This window comes from Rutilus rutilus (assembly GCF_951802725.1).
Source record: "Rutilus rutilus genome assembly, chromosome: 15".
In the NCBI taxonomy this organism is placed as follows: Eukaryota; Metazoa; Chordata; class Actinopteri; order Cypriniformes; family Leuciscidae; genus Rutilus; species Rutilus rutilus.
The window spans coordinates 2,246,852-2,268,815 of NC_140220.1; the positions used below are offsets into that span (position 1 = coordinate 2,246,852).

Below are 21,964 nucleotides of genomic sequence, written 5' to 3' on the forward strand. Positions count from 1 at the left end.
TTTTGCAACACGAACTGGAGGTAAGCAACAGTTATTTGTAGCTTTGAACTACAGAACTTAAATAGGCCTATCTCCCTTTTTTTTTTTTTTTTGTTGCTGCAGATGAAACTGTTTTCGCGCAGGCGCAGTGAGGGAAAAAACACTGCGTTTAGGGCAATCGGTTAGTAGCTCTGCTTCAACTGTGTGATATAGTCACGAGGAGCGACCAAAATTTCTAACATACCAGAAATTCATCCGACCATCCGATTGCCGATCGTGAGAGGTTAATCGCCTCTCGCTTCCCCCTGTACACTGCACGAACACTGCACGACAAACGACGCACGACAAAGCTGAAAATCGGCCCGACCCGTAAAGAGTCGCACGAGTCAGAATTCGGCTCAGAATCGGACGAAAATCGCACAGTGTATGCCCGCCTTTAATGTGCATGTTTCATCTATCTCTGCACCTCACCCTGCAGAATAATCAGATTTGCATCTTAATTACCTTACAAGCTTCCATGCTGCACGCTTTTTTGCATTTTGAGCAACAGCATCCAATCACATACATCCACATTCAGATGAAACTTAATGGATTTGTACAGTCTTGTCCAAATCACATCTGAGATGCATCACTTTAGCCTCAATCGTTTGTGGCATCCTCTGTGATTTTGATCCTTTAGAACAGGGATGTCAAACCCTGGTCCTGGTGTACTACCGTCTTTCAGATCCAATCCTAATCAAACACACCTGAACCAGCTAATCAAGGTGTTCAGAATTGCTTGAAAATAACAGGTAGGTGTGTTGGAGCATAAGTCTGCATATGGATGCCCTCCAGGAGCAGGTTTGGCTATCCCTTCTTTAGAAGCTAAGCCATGTAGGCTACTTAGCTTGAAAACCAATCAGTTCTGTTTTGTAAATGAATGCAACAAATCTTTGTCATATCTGAAAAATCATATACAGAAATATCAACTGTGAAATATACAGTACAACATTTGAAGTGGATCAAACCTTTCCATTAAAGTTATACATACTTTTTAACAAGACCCATTCTTGTCTTAGGACAACTTTGATTCACTTTTTTGATCCACTTCAAATGTTGACTACTGTTTTTTAAATGATAGAACACTGATTTTATTGTTTACATTTTTGTTGCAGACTTCCTCCGTGATCCAGACGTCCCAATCCCAGTGCAGCAATCTACAGCAAGAACGAGATGGTCTCCTCAAGAAAACGACAGCAATGGAACAGGAAATTATGCGCTTGAAAAGGCTGGAAGACGAGCTAGCACGAATCAAACTTTCACTGGAGTCTGAAATGCGTCTCAAATCACAGATGCAGGAGGATAATGAGAGGATCAAGAAGGAGTTTACCCAGTGGAAGAGCAAATGTGCGATTCACGAGGAGCAACTTCGACAGCACATCTTGGAGCGCTCTGGCCTGGAGGGACAGTTTAACTCTGTCAACACCGAGATGGAGAGGTTGAGGACTCATCTGATGGAAGCGGAAGAACGTTACAGGCTGTTGTTGCAGAACTTGGAACGAGAAAGGGGACAGATGCAGGCACTGCAGAAGGAGTTGCAGAGACTGCAGGAGAAACCAGACGGTGCTGCCAAATACACTCAGACAGACCAAACCGACGACTCCTCACTGGTCTTCGAAGGCGTCCGCAAGAAGGTCACGGCACAGCAACTGCGTGACTGTGGTGTGATTGACAAGGTGACATTTGAGCAGTTGCTGAACGGCCAGCGGACTGTTCAGGATGTATCTGTTGACATCAGGCTCAATCTTAAAGGCACAGGAGCCATTGCCGGGCTGGCAGAAGGACCTAAAGGCAAGATGACCTTCACAGAGGCCAAGAAACAAAAGATGATTTCAGACGAAAGTGGAAACATGCTGCTGGAGGCTCAAGCTGCCACAGGGTTCATCATAGATCCCCGAGCTAATGTGAAGATGACTGTTGAGGAGGCTTGTCTGAATGGACTTGTGGATGAAGCTAACAAGAAGCAGCTGTTGATTGCAGAGGCCGCCTGTGTTGGGTTCAGGGATCCCAAAACTGCAAAACTCCTGCCAGCTAGCCAAGCCATGAAAAAAGGAATAATCGACCGGGAAACAGCTCTGCGTCTCCTGCAAGCACAAGAGGCGGCGGGAGGCATCCTTGATCCGATCCTTAGCGTCTACCTCTCCAAAGATACTGCCATGGATCGTGACCTTGTTGATGAGGATCTTTATCAAGCTCTAAATGCCAGACCAGAATGCTACATTGATCCAGACACTGGTCTACATGCTAGCTATGTTAACATCAAGAAGCGATGCAAGGCTGACCTCAGCACTGGCTTGCTCCTGCTTCCAGCTCCAGAGAAACCCTTGACTGTACAGGGACTGCGTAGTGAAGTTAACGTATCGCATCTGGTGGATGCAAAATTGCTGGAACCTTCGGACGTGGATCATCTGAGAGAGGGCAAGATTACCAGCCAAGACATTGAATACAGGCTTCGGGCTTATCTCAGAGGGTCAACTTGCATTGCCGGGATTTATGACGAGGCCAGCGACTGTACCTTGCCTATCTACCAGGCCATGAAGAATGGGCTTCTGCGACCAGGCACTACCTTGGAGCTTCTGGAGGCCCAGGCCGCCTCAGGCTTCATGATTGATCCCATTCTCAATGAGTACTATACAGTCGAGGAGGCCTGTAAGAAAGGACTGGTGGGTGTAGAGTTCAAAGACAAGCTTCTGTCCGCTGAGAGAGCAGTAACTGGGTACAAAGACCCAGGCACCAACAAGATGATTTCCCTGTTTGAAGCTATTGAACGAGGTCTCATAGAGAAAGGTCATGGCATTCGCCTACTTGAGGCTCAGATTGCTAGTGGTGGCATCATTGACCCTGAACACAGTCACCGAACTGAGGTTGATGTGGCGTACCAAAAAGGCTACTTTGATGAGGAGATGAACCAGATTCTTAAAGATGAAGGAGACGACACAAAGGGTTTCTTCGACCCAAACACTGAGGACAATTTGACCTACTTGCAGCTAAAGAGCCGCTGCATCGCAGACAAGAAGACGGGACTGGTGCTTCTGCCTCTTTATGATAAGAAAAAGATGCAGCAGAAGAACTCCTCGAGGTTGAGACGGGTACTGATAGTTGATCCAGAAAGTAATAAAGAAATGACGGTGCGTGAAGCCTACGAGAAGAAGCTCATAGACTACGAGACCCTTCTGGAATTGTCTCAGCAAGAGTGTGAGTGGGAAGAAACTGTAATCACTGCTGCCGATGGCTCAACCAGCACAGCTATAATGGACATGCAAACAGGCATTCAGTACGACTTCAAAGAACTGCTTGCTAAGGGAGTGATTAGCCAAGATGTCCTTGATAAATACCATTCGGGAAGTGTCACCCTTACTGAGTTGGCAGATATGATCACCAAAAAGGCAAAGACCCTCAGCAAACCCCTCAGCTCCTCTGTGTCCTCATCATCATCATCATCATCATCATCATCCCAGATGACCATGAAAAGTCAGACAATCAAAACCGAAACTGTTAAAACAGTCGAGAGTATCTCCACTCTGCCAGATCCATTCTCAACAAACTCCTCCAAGCATATTTCCAGCGTGTCAGTCAGACTGACCCCATTAGTAGAAATAATTGAGGAACAGAATCCAGTTGGAGCAATCTTTGACACAGAGAAGCTGGAGAAGATCAGTGTGTGTGACGCTTTGAAGCGAGGAATCATCGATTCCATCACAGGACAACGACTCCTGGAGGCACAAGCTTGCACCGGTGGGATTGTGAATCCTGAAAACGGTCGCCGCATGTCAATTCAGGAAGCGACCCGCGTCGGTGTCCTCGACGAGGACATGGCTACCAGGATAAAACCTGCCCAGAAAGCGTATATTGGTTTTGAAGATGTGAAAACCAAGCGTAAAATGTCTGCCGCCGAGGCCGTCAAAGAAAAGTGGCTTCCGTACGAGGCTGGCCAGCGCTTCCTCGAATTCCAGTATTTAACCGGCGGGCTTTTCGACCCAGAGCTCGGGAGCAGACGTTCACTTGAGGAGGCTTTGCAACTAGGCTGGTTGGACATGAGAGCGGCTCAGAGACTCCAGGATTCACGTCACCACCCAAAAACCCTGACCTGCCCCAAGACCAAGCTGAGGATATCCTACAAGGAGGCTCTGGAAGCTTGCATGAACGAGGAGAAGACGGAAGTCCGAATGCTTCCCGCCGCCACGGTTTCATCACGGGGAATCAGCAGCCCCTACAACCTCTCCAATCCAGGATCTGCCTCGGGATCTCGGAGCGGATCCCGCAGGGGCAGCGTGGATTACTGTTTATCCCCTTCTTCCTCGTCCAAATACAGCAGCTTTAGCTACAGCAGAACCTCTTTCAGCTCCAGATCACTCTCCTAAACAAACATTTTGTACCGTGCAACATTATATAACACAATCATCCATCAAAGTATTTTAAGATAACAGCACAAGAATATTAGTATCGTTAATAATTATTGGAAATGTGGATGATTTTTTTTTTACCACCTTATGCACATGTTTGGAAAACTAAAGAAAAAACAATTGCATTTTTTAAATCTATATTGAATGTATTAATCTGGTAATATGCACCTTTAATTTAGCATGTTTGCTCACATTCTGGGGGTTTATCTGCTTCTGAGTTTTATTAAACCGATATGAAAGTTGTTTATAACACTAGTTGGGTAAAGATGTCATTTTCCTGGTTTTGTTTTTACACTAATACTGTTGAATTGCTGTATTTTTTCTAAAAGTTTCAGTGCCTTCACTTTACCTTTGTACTAGCCTGAGTTACTCAGTGACGTTAATAACTTACGGTGTCTGACTTCTTTTTTCAGCTTCATTGCTCAAATAAAGAAAGACCTTATAAAATGTATGGCTTGAATGAAGAATTATTTCCATGGTGCACTTTTATAAGATTTTATATTTAGGATCTAAAGCAGAGTATTTCCATGCTCAATAAATTCTAATCCAGGCCTGGCATCACAATGTTTACTTCTAAATGTTTCAATTGAAAATTAATATAATTCTGTAAAATAGTGGTTACAACCAAACAAAGATCTAAATCTATTAGCTCTCTAAAGATATTCTCATTGGCCCCTTTGTCCTGAAACTCTCCAGTAAATGCCAGCCAGAATATACATGCTTAAAGACAGATATAGTTCATATACTACATATGCTGATATTTATGTCAGAATGAGCTCTGCTATATTTTAACTGTCCTGAGTTTGTTGTCACTCTGTGGGCTTTAAGTCTTATAAGCTCAATTCAACCTTGTAGTAGTTCACGTCTAGAGATGAAGAGTGGGTCATGCAGTAGGGATCCTGTTCTGAAGATGTGAAGGTATGAACAATAATATATATTATTATTTTTATGATTATTATCATTAAAGATAACAAATAATAACAAAACCGTGTTAAGAGAGAGACGTGAGTGTGTGTGTGTGTGTGTGTGTGTCTGTACTTTTTACTTTATAAATTAGCATTAAATAGGGTTGCCAACTTCTGGAAAGGTTTCACACAGTGTGTCATTTCAGAATCTGCAGTTAAAAGGTTCTCACACATAAACACCTTTGGGTCATTCCTTGTCAAAATCAACCAAATTTCCAAAACTTTCCTGGCTCAAATTTTTTATTTTTGAGACAAGACAAACATAAATGAAGAGGAAAGCCAAATGTTAAATGTCTTGAATATATATTTACTGAGTAATTCACTATTTTGTAGAGAGGGTCAAAATGACTATTTTCACATGAGATTTGGATTTGGTAAAAATGGCTTTAGAAAGATGGCAACATCATTATTTTATTAATACACAGAGATTGTTAGGTCTATTAGTTAAATACTTTTGAAATCTTTGCATTATAAAGATTATAATGATCATTATATATGCCAACGGTGACAGTTCAAAAATGTGAAAAAGCACTTCTTATGTTTTTTACCCCAAGTTTGCATGCCTGTAACTCAAGAAGTATTAAAGATATCTTAATATACGTTTAGATTCTAATTCTTAACAAACGTGTCTTTTGGTGTCTTAATTTTTCAGAATCAGAATCAGAATCAGAATCAGAAAGAGCTTTATTGCCAAGTATGCTTGCGCATACGAGGAATTTGTCTTGGTGACAGCTTCCAGTACACATACAATATAAAGTGACAAGACAAGTGACAAGTAACATAGGTATAAATAAAAGATAGAAAAAATAAAAATAAAATAAAAATAAAAGATTATAAATTATAAATATATATAAAGTTATAAGGTGCTATAATAAAATGTCTGAGGGAAGTATTGCACATGTTTGTTCCACAGTAGGGGAACATTTAAGTGTTCATGAGGTAGATGGCCTGGGGAAAGAAACTTTTCCTGTGTCTGGTTGTTTTTGTGCTCGGTGCTCTGTAGCGTCGACCAGACGGTAACAGTTCAAACAGAAAGTGTGCTGGGTGTGACGGGTCCAGAGTGATTTTGCGAGCAATAAGGCCCATTGTAGTTCATTTCCAGAGATATGGGGATCTCAATATGGCTCCATGAGTACATTTTCAATTTTTCAATGTAGAGCAAATCATTTTAAAACTAGAAATGTATCTAGGTTTTTTTTTTTTTTCTACCAACACAATTGTACATGATTGCAGGCTTCAATAGTATGGAAAGATACGAGTACATCTAGTACGAGTTGAATCATGTACCAGATGTGGCCTGGATCTGGGCCGACACTACGTTGCTGTCTGGGAAGTCAACGGGACCCATAAACTGTTCGGTTACAAACATTCTTCAAAATATCTTCTTTTGTGTTCATAAGAACAAAGAAACCCCTTCAGCTTTGGAATGACACATTTTTTGGCTCAATAAATTTGCCGCAAGATGTCTGCATCAATCTTTTTGAGTTATGACAACTTCAAATTAAATTATGTTCAACCAACAGATACATTGAGTTATAGGGAACTTAATTTGTAGCATAAAGTTACTCATATAAATTTGTTCAAATAACCTATAGTTCACTCATGAATGGACAAATGTACTGGACCAAAATAATCTGATCTATTTGAGTTCAAATTAACAGTTAGTATAGCACAAACTATATATTTTATTTGTCATGTCAATTTAATGAACAAGTAAAATATTAGGCTACTTGTCTTCGGCATCATTGCTCATTGAGCAACACATTTTAATGGAATACATTTGATCACCTTTCAATATTATATCTCAAGTTAAGTTATATATTACTTACTGTAACATCACATAGGGTGGATTGCCCTAATGTGGGACATTTTTTGCTTTTCAGACTTTTGTAGAATATTACGATGTGAAGACAATACATTAAATCCACATCCAATACCTTTTTGGAATCCTCAGGGGGTTTTCTAATCAAATCAAAAGAGAAAATGCAGATAACACATTCATAAAATAAATTATACAGATATCAGTGCTTTTAGTGCCAAATTGTCTGAGAAAATGTGCAGCTTCCTAATGTGGGACAGTCATTTGCCTAATGTGGGACACTGTAAAGTCTATGTTAAAAGGTCTAAACCATGGTGCACCTTCATTCATGAATAATAGTAAAAACATCCTCAATAAGTAATTCTGTCTATTTCTTTAATTCTTTATGTTTATGTTCAGTCATTTTACCATTTGCAAATGTTGTTCCTGTCATAAAACCAAGGTTTAAGATGAACGTTGGACAATTGAGCATCATCAAGCAAATAAAACAACATTATGGTTTTGCATGCATGAATTTATTATTAACTTATTATTATGAATGTATTTATTATGAACTCATGAAGTAGCCTATATTTAAAGGTAAATATATAAAATGTTGCATAGGCCTATTACACTATATCAAACAACAACAGATAAAAAACAGCAGATAACAAATGGCCTGCAGAAGTTAATAAGTCGCTACATTTCTGGGAATAGGCAACCTTTACATGTCCCTTGCCCTTAAATATCTGTAGTAATAAAGTATTTTAATACTGCAAAAGATCACTAAGAACATGTAAATAACCATTACTGCTGCATAAACCATGCTCCACCACACATTCTTGACTGGCATGTAGCTTTACAACTGTCCCACATTAGGCTAATCATACTGTCCCACTTTAGGACACTACTTGTCCTAAAGTGGGACAATAGAAAAATGTATTAAAATCAAATATATAGCTTAAATATATACTATGCTATACTATTTTTTAATGAACAAACATTTTATAAACACGTTAAGATAAAAAGTAGCATGATTATTTTGATAATAATTAATTTATACCCTTAACACTAATTTGGTCAAAATTGTATGTCACTGACCTTCTTGTAGCTTTCACAGCAAGTACTTCCTGTTTGATGATTGCCCCGCCCTAATTTATTACTGGACAGTTCAAAGGTTATATGATTTTGTTCACATGACACTACAGCTTTGGCTTTCCCATAGTTTCAGTGACATTCATTAGTTTGGGGAAGAGCCACACCCACTGGAGCTTAGGTGTCCCACATTAGGCAGTGTCCCACATTAGGGCAATCCACCCTACAGAACTGAACTGTACATGATATTCTTGATATAAAAGGATTCAGCAAAAAGGTTAAGGCCACGTTCACAGCAGAATACGTGTCAGTCCTGGATTTGAGTCCTTAATACGGTTTTGTTCACACACAGTTCAGTTATTTACAGGACTGACAACCGCATTAAATTTTCAGGACTCACAACTAGGGTTGGGAATCGAAATTCGATTCCAATTCTGGATTTCGATACCTAAGGGCAGGAATCGGATACTTGTTATAGAATAAAAACTTTGATTCCTCTTATCGATTCCTTTGTGTGCATTTTAATGTTATTTTAAACCATTCAAGCGCAAGAAGACCTGCACGCTGTTTTCCCTAGAGCCGTCTCTCTGGGGTGCGTTTCCCGTAGGCCTACAACTATATAGCTCGCTGCTTAACTATAATACTTAACCATAGTACGATGCATCGATGGAGAAATCAACTAGCTAGTCACGACTGTTTCCCGAAACCGTTTGTGCAAAGTATCGTTCAACCACGTTGGTTTATGACGTCTCGCACGTGGTGGACTAATAACTTATTTTAATGAATCTGTTTGAGATCGAATTAATGCTAGATTTTGTCATATAGGGTAGAGTGGGGGGAAACGCCCCCCCTGGGGTAAAACGCCCCCCACCTGTTTTTCCCAAAATAACCACTAAAAGTAGTCAAGATACATTTTTACTGTTGCTATGCACTACGTTGATAACGGGGATATACAAATCTCTATGGAGAAGCTGACAACAGCGACACATTTGAAGAGAAGAGGATTACATGGTAAATGCTATAATTTTCAGATATTAGTAAATAAGTGTTTAAGAGAATATTGTTCTGCAGGATATCGCAGTGATGTATGATAGATGAATAGTGAAGTCTGTAGTTTGAGATCATATATTATTTATAAGGAATATAATTATATTTTAAAAATTAAACATTTTTTTAAAAACTCTACAGACAAGCTACAGACATGGCATCTGAAGACCATTTCTAATTTTTCTCAGTTATTTTGCTTTATTACCAGACTCAATATTTGGCTCATTCTTACGTATGTAGAGCACGTTCGCACATGCGCAGTCTTCAAAAACGGTGCTTTAAATCTCTTGACAAACTAAAATACGTAAATTACATTTGTATGTATTCTAAATAAATAACACGGGTTGTACTGAATGTCAGCTTGCTTATTTTGCTAAAGATAAGGATTTATTCAGTCTACATCTCATGTAAACTAGAAACTATGCTTCTAACCACAGCTCGAGAGCTGTTGTTCCAACCACACAAGTTTGCGATGCTGTTTGCGAACATTCGTTGGAACGATGGTTTCGGGAAACACCAAATCGTTGAAATGCTGATAACGACGGAACTTGCGACCATAGTTGGCTAACGATGCCTTCGGGAAACGCACCCCAGAATAGTGCGCGGTACTAAACTGAGTTCTCTTCCGCGTCTTTTTGCACTTGAACGCACAAATACACACAAAAATATGTCAAAATATCCTCGTAAACACAGTTGGTAAGCCTATGTATTAAGGGAAGGTTGAACAGTTTGTGTAACAGTATAAGTGTATTGGATAAATAATGAACAATACTGATCGAAATACCATGAGACATAATATTTCCTATGTAATTATTTTCTACTTGCAGAACTCTTTTATTCTGCATGCAGAGCGACACATTAAGAGGATATGTGCACAGCAAGTGATACTGTAATATTACTTTTATTGGAATACATGTATAGACACTGCAAAGGATAACAAATGCATCTCAAATATCTATGATGTCAATTTTCTGTTACATTTAACATTTTAATTATAAAAATTAAATTTTTACTGTATGTAGTGGTCAAAACAATTAAAAATAGTTTGAACTCACCGACCCACCACCAGAATTAGGCCTATAACTCATATTTTTTAAACATATTTTCTCTCTCTCTTCCTTAACACATTATTTACCTTTGAAAATGTTCTAAAATATCCAAATTATGTATCATACTTTACATAAACTGTGATTTTTTTTCTAAAAGATCTCAAGAAAAGATTTGTGATATTTGAGTCTAGAATCATTCGCCCCATATAGTCACCCAGTCGAGCAGATAAATCATACACTTCAAATATAACTATCATGCTGAATATTAAATAAACATGATTTTGTAAATGTTGCATCATACTTGTACAGTCATTTTTCATATTAGGCTGAGAGGAAAGGCTAATTAGGCTGACTTTTTAATTAGGCTGATTTTTTTTTCACTCTGAATGACAGTCTCTCTGTCATTGAATGAATGTGATAATCCATGAACTCTGCGGAGAAAAGGGAACAAAATCTTTCGCTGAGACAGTGCATGAATATATTTCAAACACAATCAAACTTCATTACTGACAAATGCTTGGCAAATATGAAACATTTAATAGTCTGAAATATGAAGCATGCTTTACTTACAGTCTCTGATACTTTACTTCAGTACATATATCTGATGTTGAAGGCAACAGGTCCTCTGATATTAAAGCCGAGGTAGAAAGACACCTGGCCTTGTTTGTACACACTGGCCGGTTTATGAGGAGTGACTTGAATCTGTTTCCCATCTCTAATAGCGAACACTTCCTGATTATTCTTGACCTCGCCGCTGATCCGCTGGAGACAATTAACGTCACAGTCTAAGAGGAGCTCCAACGAGTCAGGAGGATCATTCGACTGTAGTTCTGAGCTGTGAACCAGTTTCTGCAAACCCTTCCCGTCCCCAAAGAAGAACAAAGGCACCAGGTAGCGACCGCGAAGGTATTTCTGATACTTCTTCTCATATGAGTCACGCATATATAGGACACAGTTTTGCAGGTCTGGAGGGTTTGGGATTCTTGGCTGCGCTTCATCAAACCAAAAGAGCAAAAGAATCAAGAGGTAAAACTCTGGGCTTCTGCATTTCTCTTTGCTCACCCAAAGTTTGTGTAAGCTGGCCTGGAGCTCTTCTGCTTCTTCAGACTGCTCATCAAGCACACTCAGGATGATGTTGGCAGAAACGTAGAGAATGTTCTGGGTTTCGTCATCAGATTGTGGATTTTGAAATGCACTCTGATTTCGTTGAAGCACACTGATATCAGATTTGGGGAAGTGAAGTAGTCCTCCAAAAGACTTCATTCTTTTCTCATTCAGGGTGGCTTCATCAGTTTGCTCTTCATGTGCAAAATATTGTTTATAGCACTCTTCAATGTCATTATGAAGGTAGTCCGGGTCACTTTTATTGATCCTTGGTCTTGAGAATGCCAGGTACCATTCAAAGAAATCATATCTCTCCTCAACGTCACCTATGTGATCACTGATGAATTCACTGTATTTTTGTTCCTGAGGGTTTTTTGCACTTAAATCATACATGATCTTGCACACCTGGAGACATCCAAAGTAGCCCCTGTTATTGAAAATGGTGTTGTCTTCTGACTCGCCCTCAGCTGCTTTTTCTTCGTCTTTAAACGCTGTAACGGCAGACTTTGCAATGCCCAAAACCACATCTGTGTTTGTGCATGTTTGTTCTTTCAGAATGGTCCGCAGGTGGTTTTTGTGAACCTGCCCCAGTGTATCCATAATATGAGATTTTTTGGGAGCTCTGGCAATGGCTTCTTTTGCCCATCTTTCTGCCTCATCAAATTTGTTTGTCTGGTTTACCTCAATGTAATACAAACGTGCAAGAGCTTGAGGATAAAAAGGGTCACTGGTGAACAAATCTGAACCCAGCATCAACAAACAAATGCATTCCTCGTGATTCATCATGAGGTCAAGAATCAGTTTGGAAAACCTGTATTTTTCTGTGTCGACCCTTGAGGTTAACATTCTCTTGCAAATTCGCATGTAATCACTCTCCTTTCCTTTTACCATGTTGTGCAAGAAGTCAAATGCGATGTTGAATCTTGTCAGTTTGTTTTTAGTGAGCATTTTCACACATGCATCAGCAATCATTGGATGTGCCATGCGAATGTAGTCTGTGTGCGGCTTTCCTTCTGAGAATGTGACTATGAGATCAATGAAAGGCTCCATTGCTGCTTCCAACGGACCGTTTTCCTCATCGGAGGGACGGCCAGTTTGTGCAATGAATTCCTCGCACAAAAGCTTCGACAAGTGTGAGCCTGGGACGTATGAATTTATCAAAGCCAAAAAACTGAGAAGTCTTGTGCTTTTGGACTTTGGATATTTTTTAACATGTTGGACCATTTCTGCTGTGATCAGTTTCTCGGCGTCCTCTTTCCTGAAACCTCCCTGCATTATGTTGAAGGCATGGAAGTTCTCTGACATTGTCTTGTATTTCTCATTCAGCTCCAGTTTCTTTTGATCAAACCTCTTTTTCTCGTTTGGAGAGAGCGTCATTGTAATTTCCACACTGCCTGTTCCTGGACCAGTTGTAGTTGTGCAGATTAAAATGATCACAGCGGGAGTGTCTGTACTGATGTGCCTCGCACGTATTTCGTCAATCAGGTTTTCCCAGAGAGAATTCTTGCTTGGCTGATCATTGTTTGAGTTTTCATTGGTGTCCAGCAACAGGAGCACGGTTTTCGGATCATGTCTTGCATGTTGTTCAGACAGGAGAAAAAGGTCCACCACTTGTTTCGGCAGCTTTTTATCGTCTAAATCAGAGTCGATCACTTTGGCACATCTGAGGTCTTTGTGAAAATGCCAGAGCGCCTGCATGGCGAGGGTTGACCCTCCACTGCCAGGCTGGTATTGTAAAGAAATTCCAGTGATCAGACATCTTTTCCTTTTTTTTCTCTCAATTAACTGAATTAAATCTTTAAAGCAATCCCTTTCTACAAACGGCGAGTTCTCTGATGTGCTAAAATTCAGCCACTGTGGAGGAGCTCCTTTAAGGAAATCAGTCTCGCGCTTCATAGAGTCAATCGCCGAGTCTCCAGTCTCGAACATATCAGACCACGCCACGTCGAGGCATGAGAGCGAATCTCTAAGGTTAGTTGGGATTGCGGTTGCATCACTGTTTTCGGATGAAGAAATGGTGTACATTATCAGTTTTATTTTTCCTTTTGCTGTCCAGTTAGAATGGGGATATTTGTGAGAGTGTTTCAAAATGGTTGATAAATTAAGAGAATCCCTGCGAGTCTTGATTCCAGTGCCACGGAGAAGGAGACCAAGATATCTATAGAAGAATGGGATAATTTCAGAATAGACAAATAATCGCTGAGGGAGAACGAAAGAACCAGAAATAGAGGCAAAAATCACTTTGACATGGTCTTAGATCTATCTCTATCCATTTTTTGTTGTTGCTGTTTATATGTTTTATGTATTAATAACAGCCTGGACTAGTAAACTCTCAAGTGTCTGCTTTCTAAGGATACAATGGTTGTACAGTCAGAATGATTTATGAGCAGAAACCTTTTTATTTTTGGTATGTCATTTATGCACACCTTTTCAAAACTGAAATGGGATTAATCACATTTTTTATTTCTTTTTTATTATAAGCTCAGACTGTCTCCTGCCTCCGTGCAATATTCCCTGACCAGCTTTCAAAGCAAACCTACACTCTTCCAAGTATGAATAACAATAAAATAACATAATTATAGCTACAATGACAATTTTTATTTAAAACTTAAAAATATATTACCTATTAATACTATTTGAAACACTAGTTACTGTACTTGTATTAGACAGTGAAATGCATTAATTGTCTTACCGTTCTGCTAACAGTCAGATGTTGTGCCGTATTCAATAGGAAGAGCACATACCTTTTATTTGCCAAGAAATGGGTGTAAAATCCCACCCCCTTTGTGTCATAAATTTTTGTCTTTCATTTCACAATACACAAAAATACAGGTGTAACTTTATTTACAGGAAAAGGGTTGGGGAGGGTTTTCCATGAAGATATATTAACAAAAGTTTATTTAATTTCTCTGAAAATGAAAGTTAGGACACAATAGTACTTGCACTGAGTGTGGCAGAACAATAACGGGTTCTTATGTTCCTGTTTGCCATTTGTTTCTATGGTTATTCATTATATGACTAATTAGCGTTTGTATTGGGTTTGTTATCTCGCGTATCTTTCCCTCTGTTCATTCAGTTCATTGTCCAGTATTGTTTGTGCTTAGTATGCTGTTTCGTTAAGTTTTGATGTATTGGATTACCTGAGCTTTCTTGTTAAATAAACCTCACTGCTATTTTTTAACCCCTGGCTATATCTTCATCATCTTTGGACTTAAAACGTGACAGCCATAGCCATGCAGAGTTTAGCTTCAACCCTAATTAAGCACACCTTATTCAGTTAATCAAGTCCTTCAGGCTTATTTGAAAACATAACATATTAAAATATATATATATAAATTACGATATATGCACTCAATGAAAAATGCAGAACAGTTAGTTCATGTGTTCATGACCTCAAGGCTAGATTATTGTAATGCTCCACTGGGTGGTTGCCCTGCATGCTTAATAAACAAACTCCAGCTGGTCCAAAACGCAGCAGCTCGAGTTCTTACCAGAGTTCTTACTCTCAAAAACACGGAAGTTGTGTGAAAGGTCTATTAGCCCGGTTCTGTCAACACTGCATTGGCTCCCTATTAAACATTGTATACATTTTAAAATCTTGCTAATACTTACAAATCACTAAATGGTTTAACTCTCTAGTACTAGCGCGAGCTCTTAACGCATTATAGTCCTTCACGTCTATTGCGATCTCAAAATTCTGGCCAGCTGATAATAATACCTAGAATATCAAAATCAACTGCTGGTGGTAGATTCTTTTCCTATTTAGCACCTAAACTCTGGAATAGTCTTTTTAACATTGTTCAGGAAGCAGACACACTCTGTCAGTTTAAATCTAGACTAAAAACATCCCTTTAACCAGGCATACACATAGAACATTATCAATTTTTATTATTCAAATCAGTTAAATGATTGTCAGGCTGGATAGATTAGGTCAGCCGGAACCGGGAACATAAGAAGAAAGGCATCTATGCTAATTAGTCTCCCTGTTTATCCTGAGGTATCGTAGCCAGCTGAATCTGGGCTGTATCCAGATCAGATGGAGGACCTGCGCCTAGACATGACCACAATTCATTATGTCGTCAGCCGGATCCAGCCGGATCCAGATCAGATGGAGGACCTGCGCCTAGACACGACCACAACACATGATGTAGTCAGCCGGATCCGGGCTGTATCCAGATCAGATGGTGGACCTGCGCCTAGACACGACCACAACGCATGATGTAGTCAGCTGGATCCGGGCCGTATCCAGATCAGATGGTGGACCTGCGCCTAGACACGACCACAACGCATGATGTAATCAGCCGGATCCGGGCCGTATCCAGATCAGATGGAGGACCTGCGCCTAGACACGACCACAACGCATGACGTAGTCAGCCGGATCCAGCCGTATCCAGATCAGATGGTGGACCTGCGCCTAGACACGACCACAACGCATGACGTAGTCAGCCGGATCCAGCCGTATCCAGATCAGATGGAGGACCTGCGCCTAGACACGACCACAACGCATGATGTAGTCAGCCGGATCCGGGCCGTATCCAGATCAGATGGAGGACCTGCGCCTAGACACGACCACAACGCATGATGTAATCAGCCGGATCCGGGCCGTATCCAGATCAGATGGAGGACCTGCGCCTAGACACGACCACAACGCATGATGTAGTCAGCCGGATCCGGGCCGTATCCAGATCAGATGGAGGACCTGCGCCTAGACACGACCACAACGCATGACGTAGTCAGCCGGATCCAGCCGTATCCAGATCAGATGGAGGACCTGCGCCTAGACACGACCACAACGCATGACGTAGTCAGCCGGATCCAGCCGTATCCAGATCAGATGGTGGACCTGCGCCTAGACACGACCACAACGCATGACGTAGTCAGCCGGATCCAGCCGTATCCAGATCAGATGGTGGACCTGCGCCTAGACACGACCACAACACATGATGTAATCAGCCGTATCCGGGCCGTATCCAGATCAGATGGAGGACCAGTGCCTAGACACGACCACAACACATGATGTAATCAGCCGTATCCGGGCCGTATCCAGATCAGATGGAGGACCTGCGCCTAGACATGACCACAACGCATGATGTAGTCAGCCGGATCCGGGCCGTATCTAGATCAGATGGAGGACCTGCGCCTAGACATGACCACAACGCATGACGTAGTCAGCCGGATCCAGCCGTATCCAGATCAGATGGTGGACCTGCGCCTAGACACGACCACAACACATGATGTAGTCAGCCGGATCCGGGCCGTATCCAGATCAGATGGAGGACCTGCGCCTAGACACGACCACAACGCATGATGTAATCAGCCGGATCCGGGCCGTATCCAGATCAGATGGAGGACCTGCGCCTAGACACGACCACAACGCATGATGTAGTCAGCCGGATCCGGGCCGTATCCAGATCAGATGGAGGACCTGCGCCTAGACACGACCACAACGCATGACGTAGTCAGCCGGATCCAGCCGTATCCAGATCAGATGGAGGACCTGCGCCTAGACACGACCACAACGCATGACGTAGTCAGCCGGATCCAGCCGTATCCAGATCAGATGGTGGACCTGCGCCTAGACACGACCACAACGCATGACGTAGTCAGCCGGATCCAGCCGTATCCAGATCAGATGGTGGACCTGCGCCTAGACATGACCACAACGCATGATGTAGTCAGCCGGATCCGGGCCGTATCTAGATCAGATGGAGGACCTGCGCCTAGACATGACCACAACGCATGACGTAGTCAGCCGGATCCAGCCGTATCCAGATCAGATGGTGGACCTGCGCCTAGACACGACCACAACACATGATGTAGTCAGCCGGATCCGGGCCGTATCCAGATCAGATGGAGGACCTGCGCCTAGACACGACCACAACGCATGATGTAATCAGCCGGATCCGGGCCGTATCCAGATCAGATGGAGGACCTGCGCCTAGACACGACCACAACGCATGATGTAGTCAGCCGGATCCGGGCCGTATCCAGATCAGATGGAGGACCTGCGCCTAGACACGACCACAACGCATGACGTAGTCAGCCGGATCCAGCCGTATCCAGATCAGATGGAGGACCTGCGCCTAGACACGACCACAACGCATGATGTAGTCAGCCGGATCCGGGCCGTATCCAGATCAGATGGAGGACCTGCGCCTAGACACGACCACAACGCATGACGTAGTCAGCCGGATCCAGCCGTATCCAGATCAGATGGTGGACCTGCGCCTAGACACGACCACAACACATGATGTAATCAGCCGTATCCGGGCCGTATCCAGATCAGATGGAGGACCAGTGCCTAGACACGACCACAACACATGATGTAATCAGCCGTATCCGGGCCGTATCCAGATCAGATGGAGGACCTGCGCCTAGACATGACCACAACGCATGATGTAGTCAGCCGGATCCGGGCCGTATCTAGATCAGATGGAGGACCTGCGCCTAGACATGACCACAACGCATGACGTAGTCAGCCGGATCCAGCCGTATCCAGATCAGATGGTGGACCTGCGCCTAGACACGACCACAACACATGATGTAGTCAGCCGGATCCGGGCCGTATCCAGATCAGATGGAGGACCTGCGCCTAGACACGACCACAACGCATGATGTAATCAGCCGGATCCGGGCCGTATCCAGATCAGATGGAGGACCTGCGCCTAGACACGACCACAACGCATGATGTAGTCAGCCGGATCCGGGCCGTATCCAGATCAGATGGAGGACCTGCGCCTAGACACGACCACAACGCATGACGTAGTCAGCCGGATCCAGCCGTATCCAGATCAGATGGAGGACCTGCGCCTAGACACGACCACAACGCATGACGTAGTCAGCCGGATCCAGCCGTATCCAGATCAGATGGTGGACCTGCGCCTAGACACGACCACAACGCATGACGTAGTCAGCCGGATCCAGCCGTATCCAGATCAGATGGAGGACCTGCGCCTAGACACGACCACAACGCATGATGTAGTCAGCCGGATCCGGGCCGTATCCAGATCAGATGGAGGACCTGCGCCTAGACACGACCACAACGCATGACGTAGTCAGCCGGATCCAGCCGTATCCAGATCAGATGGTGGACCTGCGCCTAGACACGACCACAACACATGATGTAATCAGCCGTATCCGGGCCGTATCCAGATCAGATGGAGGACCAGTGCCTAGACACGACCACAACGCATGATGTAATCAGCCGGATCCGGGCCGTATCCAGATCAGATGGAGGACCTGCACCTAGCTCTGCAAAAAATACCTCCAAGCTCTCTAAGAATATACCACACAGCTGAATGTGGTTTAGATGAATTCACTGGAATGACAGGTTTCCTTTCATTTCTTTGGAAATGAAAGTTCCATATCACCAAACATTAGTAGCATTTGGTTACAAAAGATAAATTCAATACACACTGCGCATACAATATAAATGTAACAGGGGTATCCAAGGTAGCAAGAGGAAACAAGGATCTAGATGCAGTAATTTATTAAAAGAATACAAACCATAAACAGAATCTATGGAAACAAGAGTCCATGTGAACGGAAAACACACACTCACTCACTCACACACACACACACACACACACACACACACACACACACACACACACACTAACCCGACCTCTAAACCTGCCCATCACACAAAACTTTCTGCATTTTTACATTTTCAAAAAAAAAAAAAACGTTCATTACTTTATTTTGATACCAGATGTTTTGGGAGATTTTGGTCACTTCTGCTTACAAATTTGTCCCCAAAATATAGTTACAGTTTTTTTACAATCACTTTGTTGCTATTTTCAGAACCTTGATGTCATTTTTCACAACTCTAGACACAAAACTCACAACCAATGATCAAAATGCACATTTTTCAAAACTCTAACCCTTTTCTCAGTTGCTTGGATACAATACACATACAACTTAGATCATTTGTTCATTCAACAAAAATCACCTGTTCAATATGACACAACTTAACATCAAAGTACTACTATTTCAAAAGGCAATTCACACATTACATTTCAAATGAGTGTCTATTCATTTCCTTACGATGAACTATCAATTGGATAAAACTGCTCAAAATGATAAGTAACTGTTGCATTACTCTGAATGCATAGTTGTATGAAAACATCCATTGTGATGTAGATGAGAACCTGTGGCCAAATCCACAACACAGAGTTGATGACAATGTAGAAGTACAGTAATCACTCCTGTTTTGTTTCTTACAGTACGAGCAAGCAAGTTGAGGAGCACTGCATTTGACGTTTTACAGTACTGTCTTTTCTTTTCTATTTCATAGCTAATTATTTTTGCTTTGATTCAAATAAACCTATGTTGTGATTGTACTGTAGTGTTTTGCATCAATATATTACAAACTTTGCTCAATGATTCCACTGTGTCTGTAGTATTCTCTCTACTACTGCAGTACTTTTACAGAGATGTATTTACTGTACATGTAGTGCCATAATGAAACCTGTATCACCTATTTTGTTCTACAATATTTAATGATTGTACGAACAATGACAGTGAAACTATCGGTTGCTTGTGTGTGGGTGATCTATAGTTATGTTTCAATGGTGTATTTCACAGTAAATTTGTTTTTTGAACCAATGATTGTGCAAGTGCAAGATTTCTTTAAAGATGTGAATGCACAATGCAATGTTTTGAACATTAGAGCGCCTGTGTTACAAGTGATAACCGTTGTGCGTTTTGTGTCTAAATGACATCAAGGTTCTGAAAATAGTAGCAAAGTGATTGTAAAAAGCTGTAAGTAGGTACACACATACACACACATACACATACACACACACAAAGCATATTTAAAAAACCTAATTATAAATGTAGACTACATATTAACAGCAATAATAAGATATTCCTGTTGTCGCTAGCTTTGTTTTAAACAAAATTTTAATAGCAATTTTAAACGACACTTCTTTGGTTTTATTTGTTACACAATTCCAACTAAGAACTCCCCACTCAAATGAAGGAAACATATTAACCCAAACACATTTAGAATGGAGGAGAAAAGATATTAACAAAAAGAGATCTAATCGAATGGTTTATCTAAAAACAAATGTTTGTAGACTTTACTACAGTGTTACACCAAGTGCCCTGATTTCTGAATAGAGATAACATTAAGTCAGAAATAGAGTTCATGACAATAGTCAAGTCAAGTCACCATATTTATATAGCGCTTTTTACATTACAGATTGTATCAAAGCAGCTTCACAGTGATACTGTAACATGAAAATAATACAACAAAGTTTGTTCCTAAAGAAAATTGCGTCATCGTCCACCTTAAGTAAGGCAGATCAATAATATTGTTGAATATTACTAAGCAAGCCATGAAGCCAAGGCAACATTCTTTAACAGAATATTTAACAATACAATATTCTTTAACAGAAAAATGACAGTAATACATTCTGTAACACTCAAAAACTGACCATCAGAATTCAACAACTGACCAACTAATAATATATCAGACTCAAACCAATGTCTAAAAAACTAAGATTTTCTTTGGTGTGATATACTTATTATTCCAAATAAAAAAGAAGTGAGGAGAGAAGTAATGTTTAAAAGCCAAACACATGTCTAAAGGACTTGCTTGTGAAAATTAGATAAACAAAGAGGTATTTTCTTCATAAATGAATTATGAGTTAAAATGAACTGCAACCTAGTCTTAAATTTGTCATTTGTTTTACTTCATTCAAATGAATATGACCTTTTCCAAAAGAAAAATATGTTATCGATTTTTATTGTTACTAGGAAATTTTGATATTCATCAAACTAAATGGAGTAACTCAAAACACAGTTTTGCTGATTTTAAAACAGCCTTTAAAATTTATTTGGAATCTGTAAAGTTTTTTTTTTTAAATCGACAAGCCCAAAGAACTGTATGTCCGCTAAAAGAATTTAACATATGTTTGTGATGCCCTTTATTTTTAAGTTTCATATTTATTAAAAAAAAAAAAAAATTGCGGTGTTTCAATTTATACTTAAAAAATGTGAAAATGTGTAAAAGAAATGTGTCAAGAACTTGCTATTGAATTTTGTAATTTTATTAACTGCAATGTGCTTCCGTATTTCTCTTTGTTTTTTTTAAGGATATACTGTTTGTATGTCTTCTTTAATCTACAAAAAGCTAAATTTTATGAGTATTTTATTATAAATCTATTATTGCTCCTTGCAAAATTTCACATTCACCGTAATAAATTCACTCATCAGAATCCCTTGTTCATTGTTTTTAGAAGAGAGGTCCAACAGTCCACCAAAGCATTTCATCATCTAATAAGACAATAAACTGGTTTCAGCTTTTTTTTTTAAATTTCATTAAAGTTTTCTGTTCTGTTTTTATTTTATTTTATTTTTTATGAGTATCTACACAGGCTATTACCCATGATGCTTTGCTTTCTTTGTCATTTCGTTGTATGTAATTTTTACACTTTTGCTATGTACTTATAATTGTGATACTTTGGCATTAATAAAAAA

At 40.8% G+C, this 21,964-nt stretch overlaps 1 protein-coding gene across 2 annotated transcripts in view; it reads left to right on the forward strand.

Moving 5' to 3' along the window:
- The window catches only part of dspb (desmoplakin b), a 44,345-nt gene extending 39,474 nt beyond the window's left edge, over positions 1 to 4,871 (forward strand). Inside the window, exon 25 of one of the 2 annotated variants that reach the window (XM_084431746.1) lies at positions 1,134 to 4,871. In XM_084431746.1, the coding sequence (XP_084287872.1) occupies positions 1,134 to 4,379 (3,246 nt within the window). In that variant the 3' untranslated portion in view covers positions 4,380 to 4,871. The remainder of the gene's footprint in view (positions 1 to 1,133) is intronic. The other variant, XM_084431747.1, reaches the window with a different exon arrangement.
- The last annotated feature ends 17,093 nt before the right edge of the window (positions 4,872 to 21,964 follow it).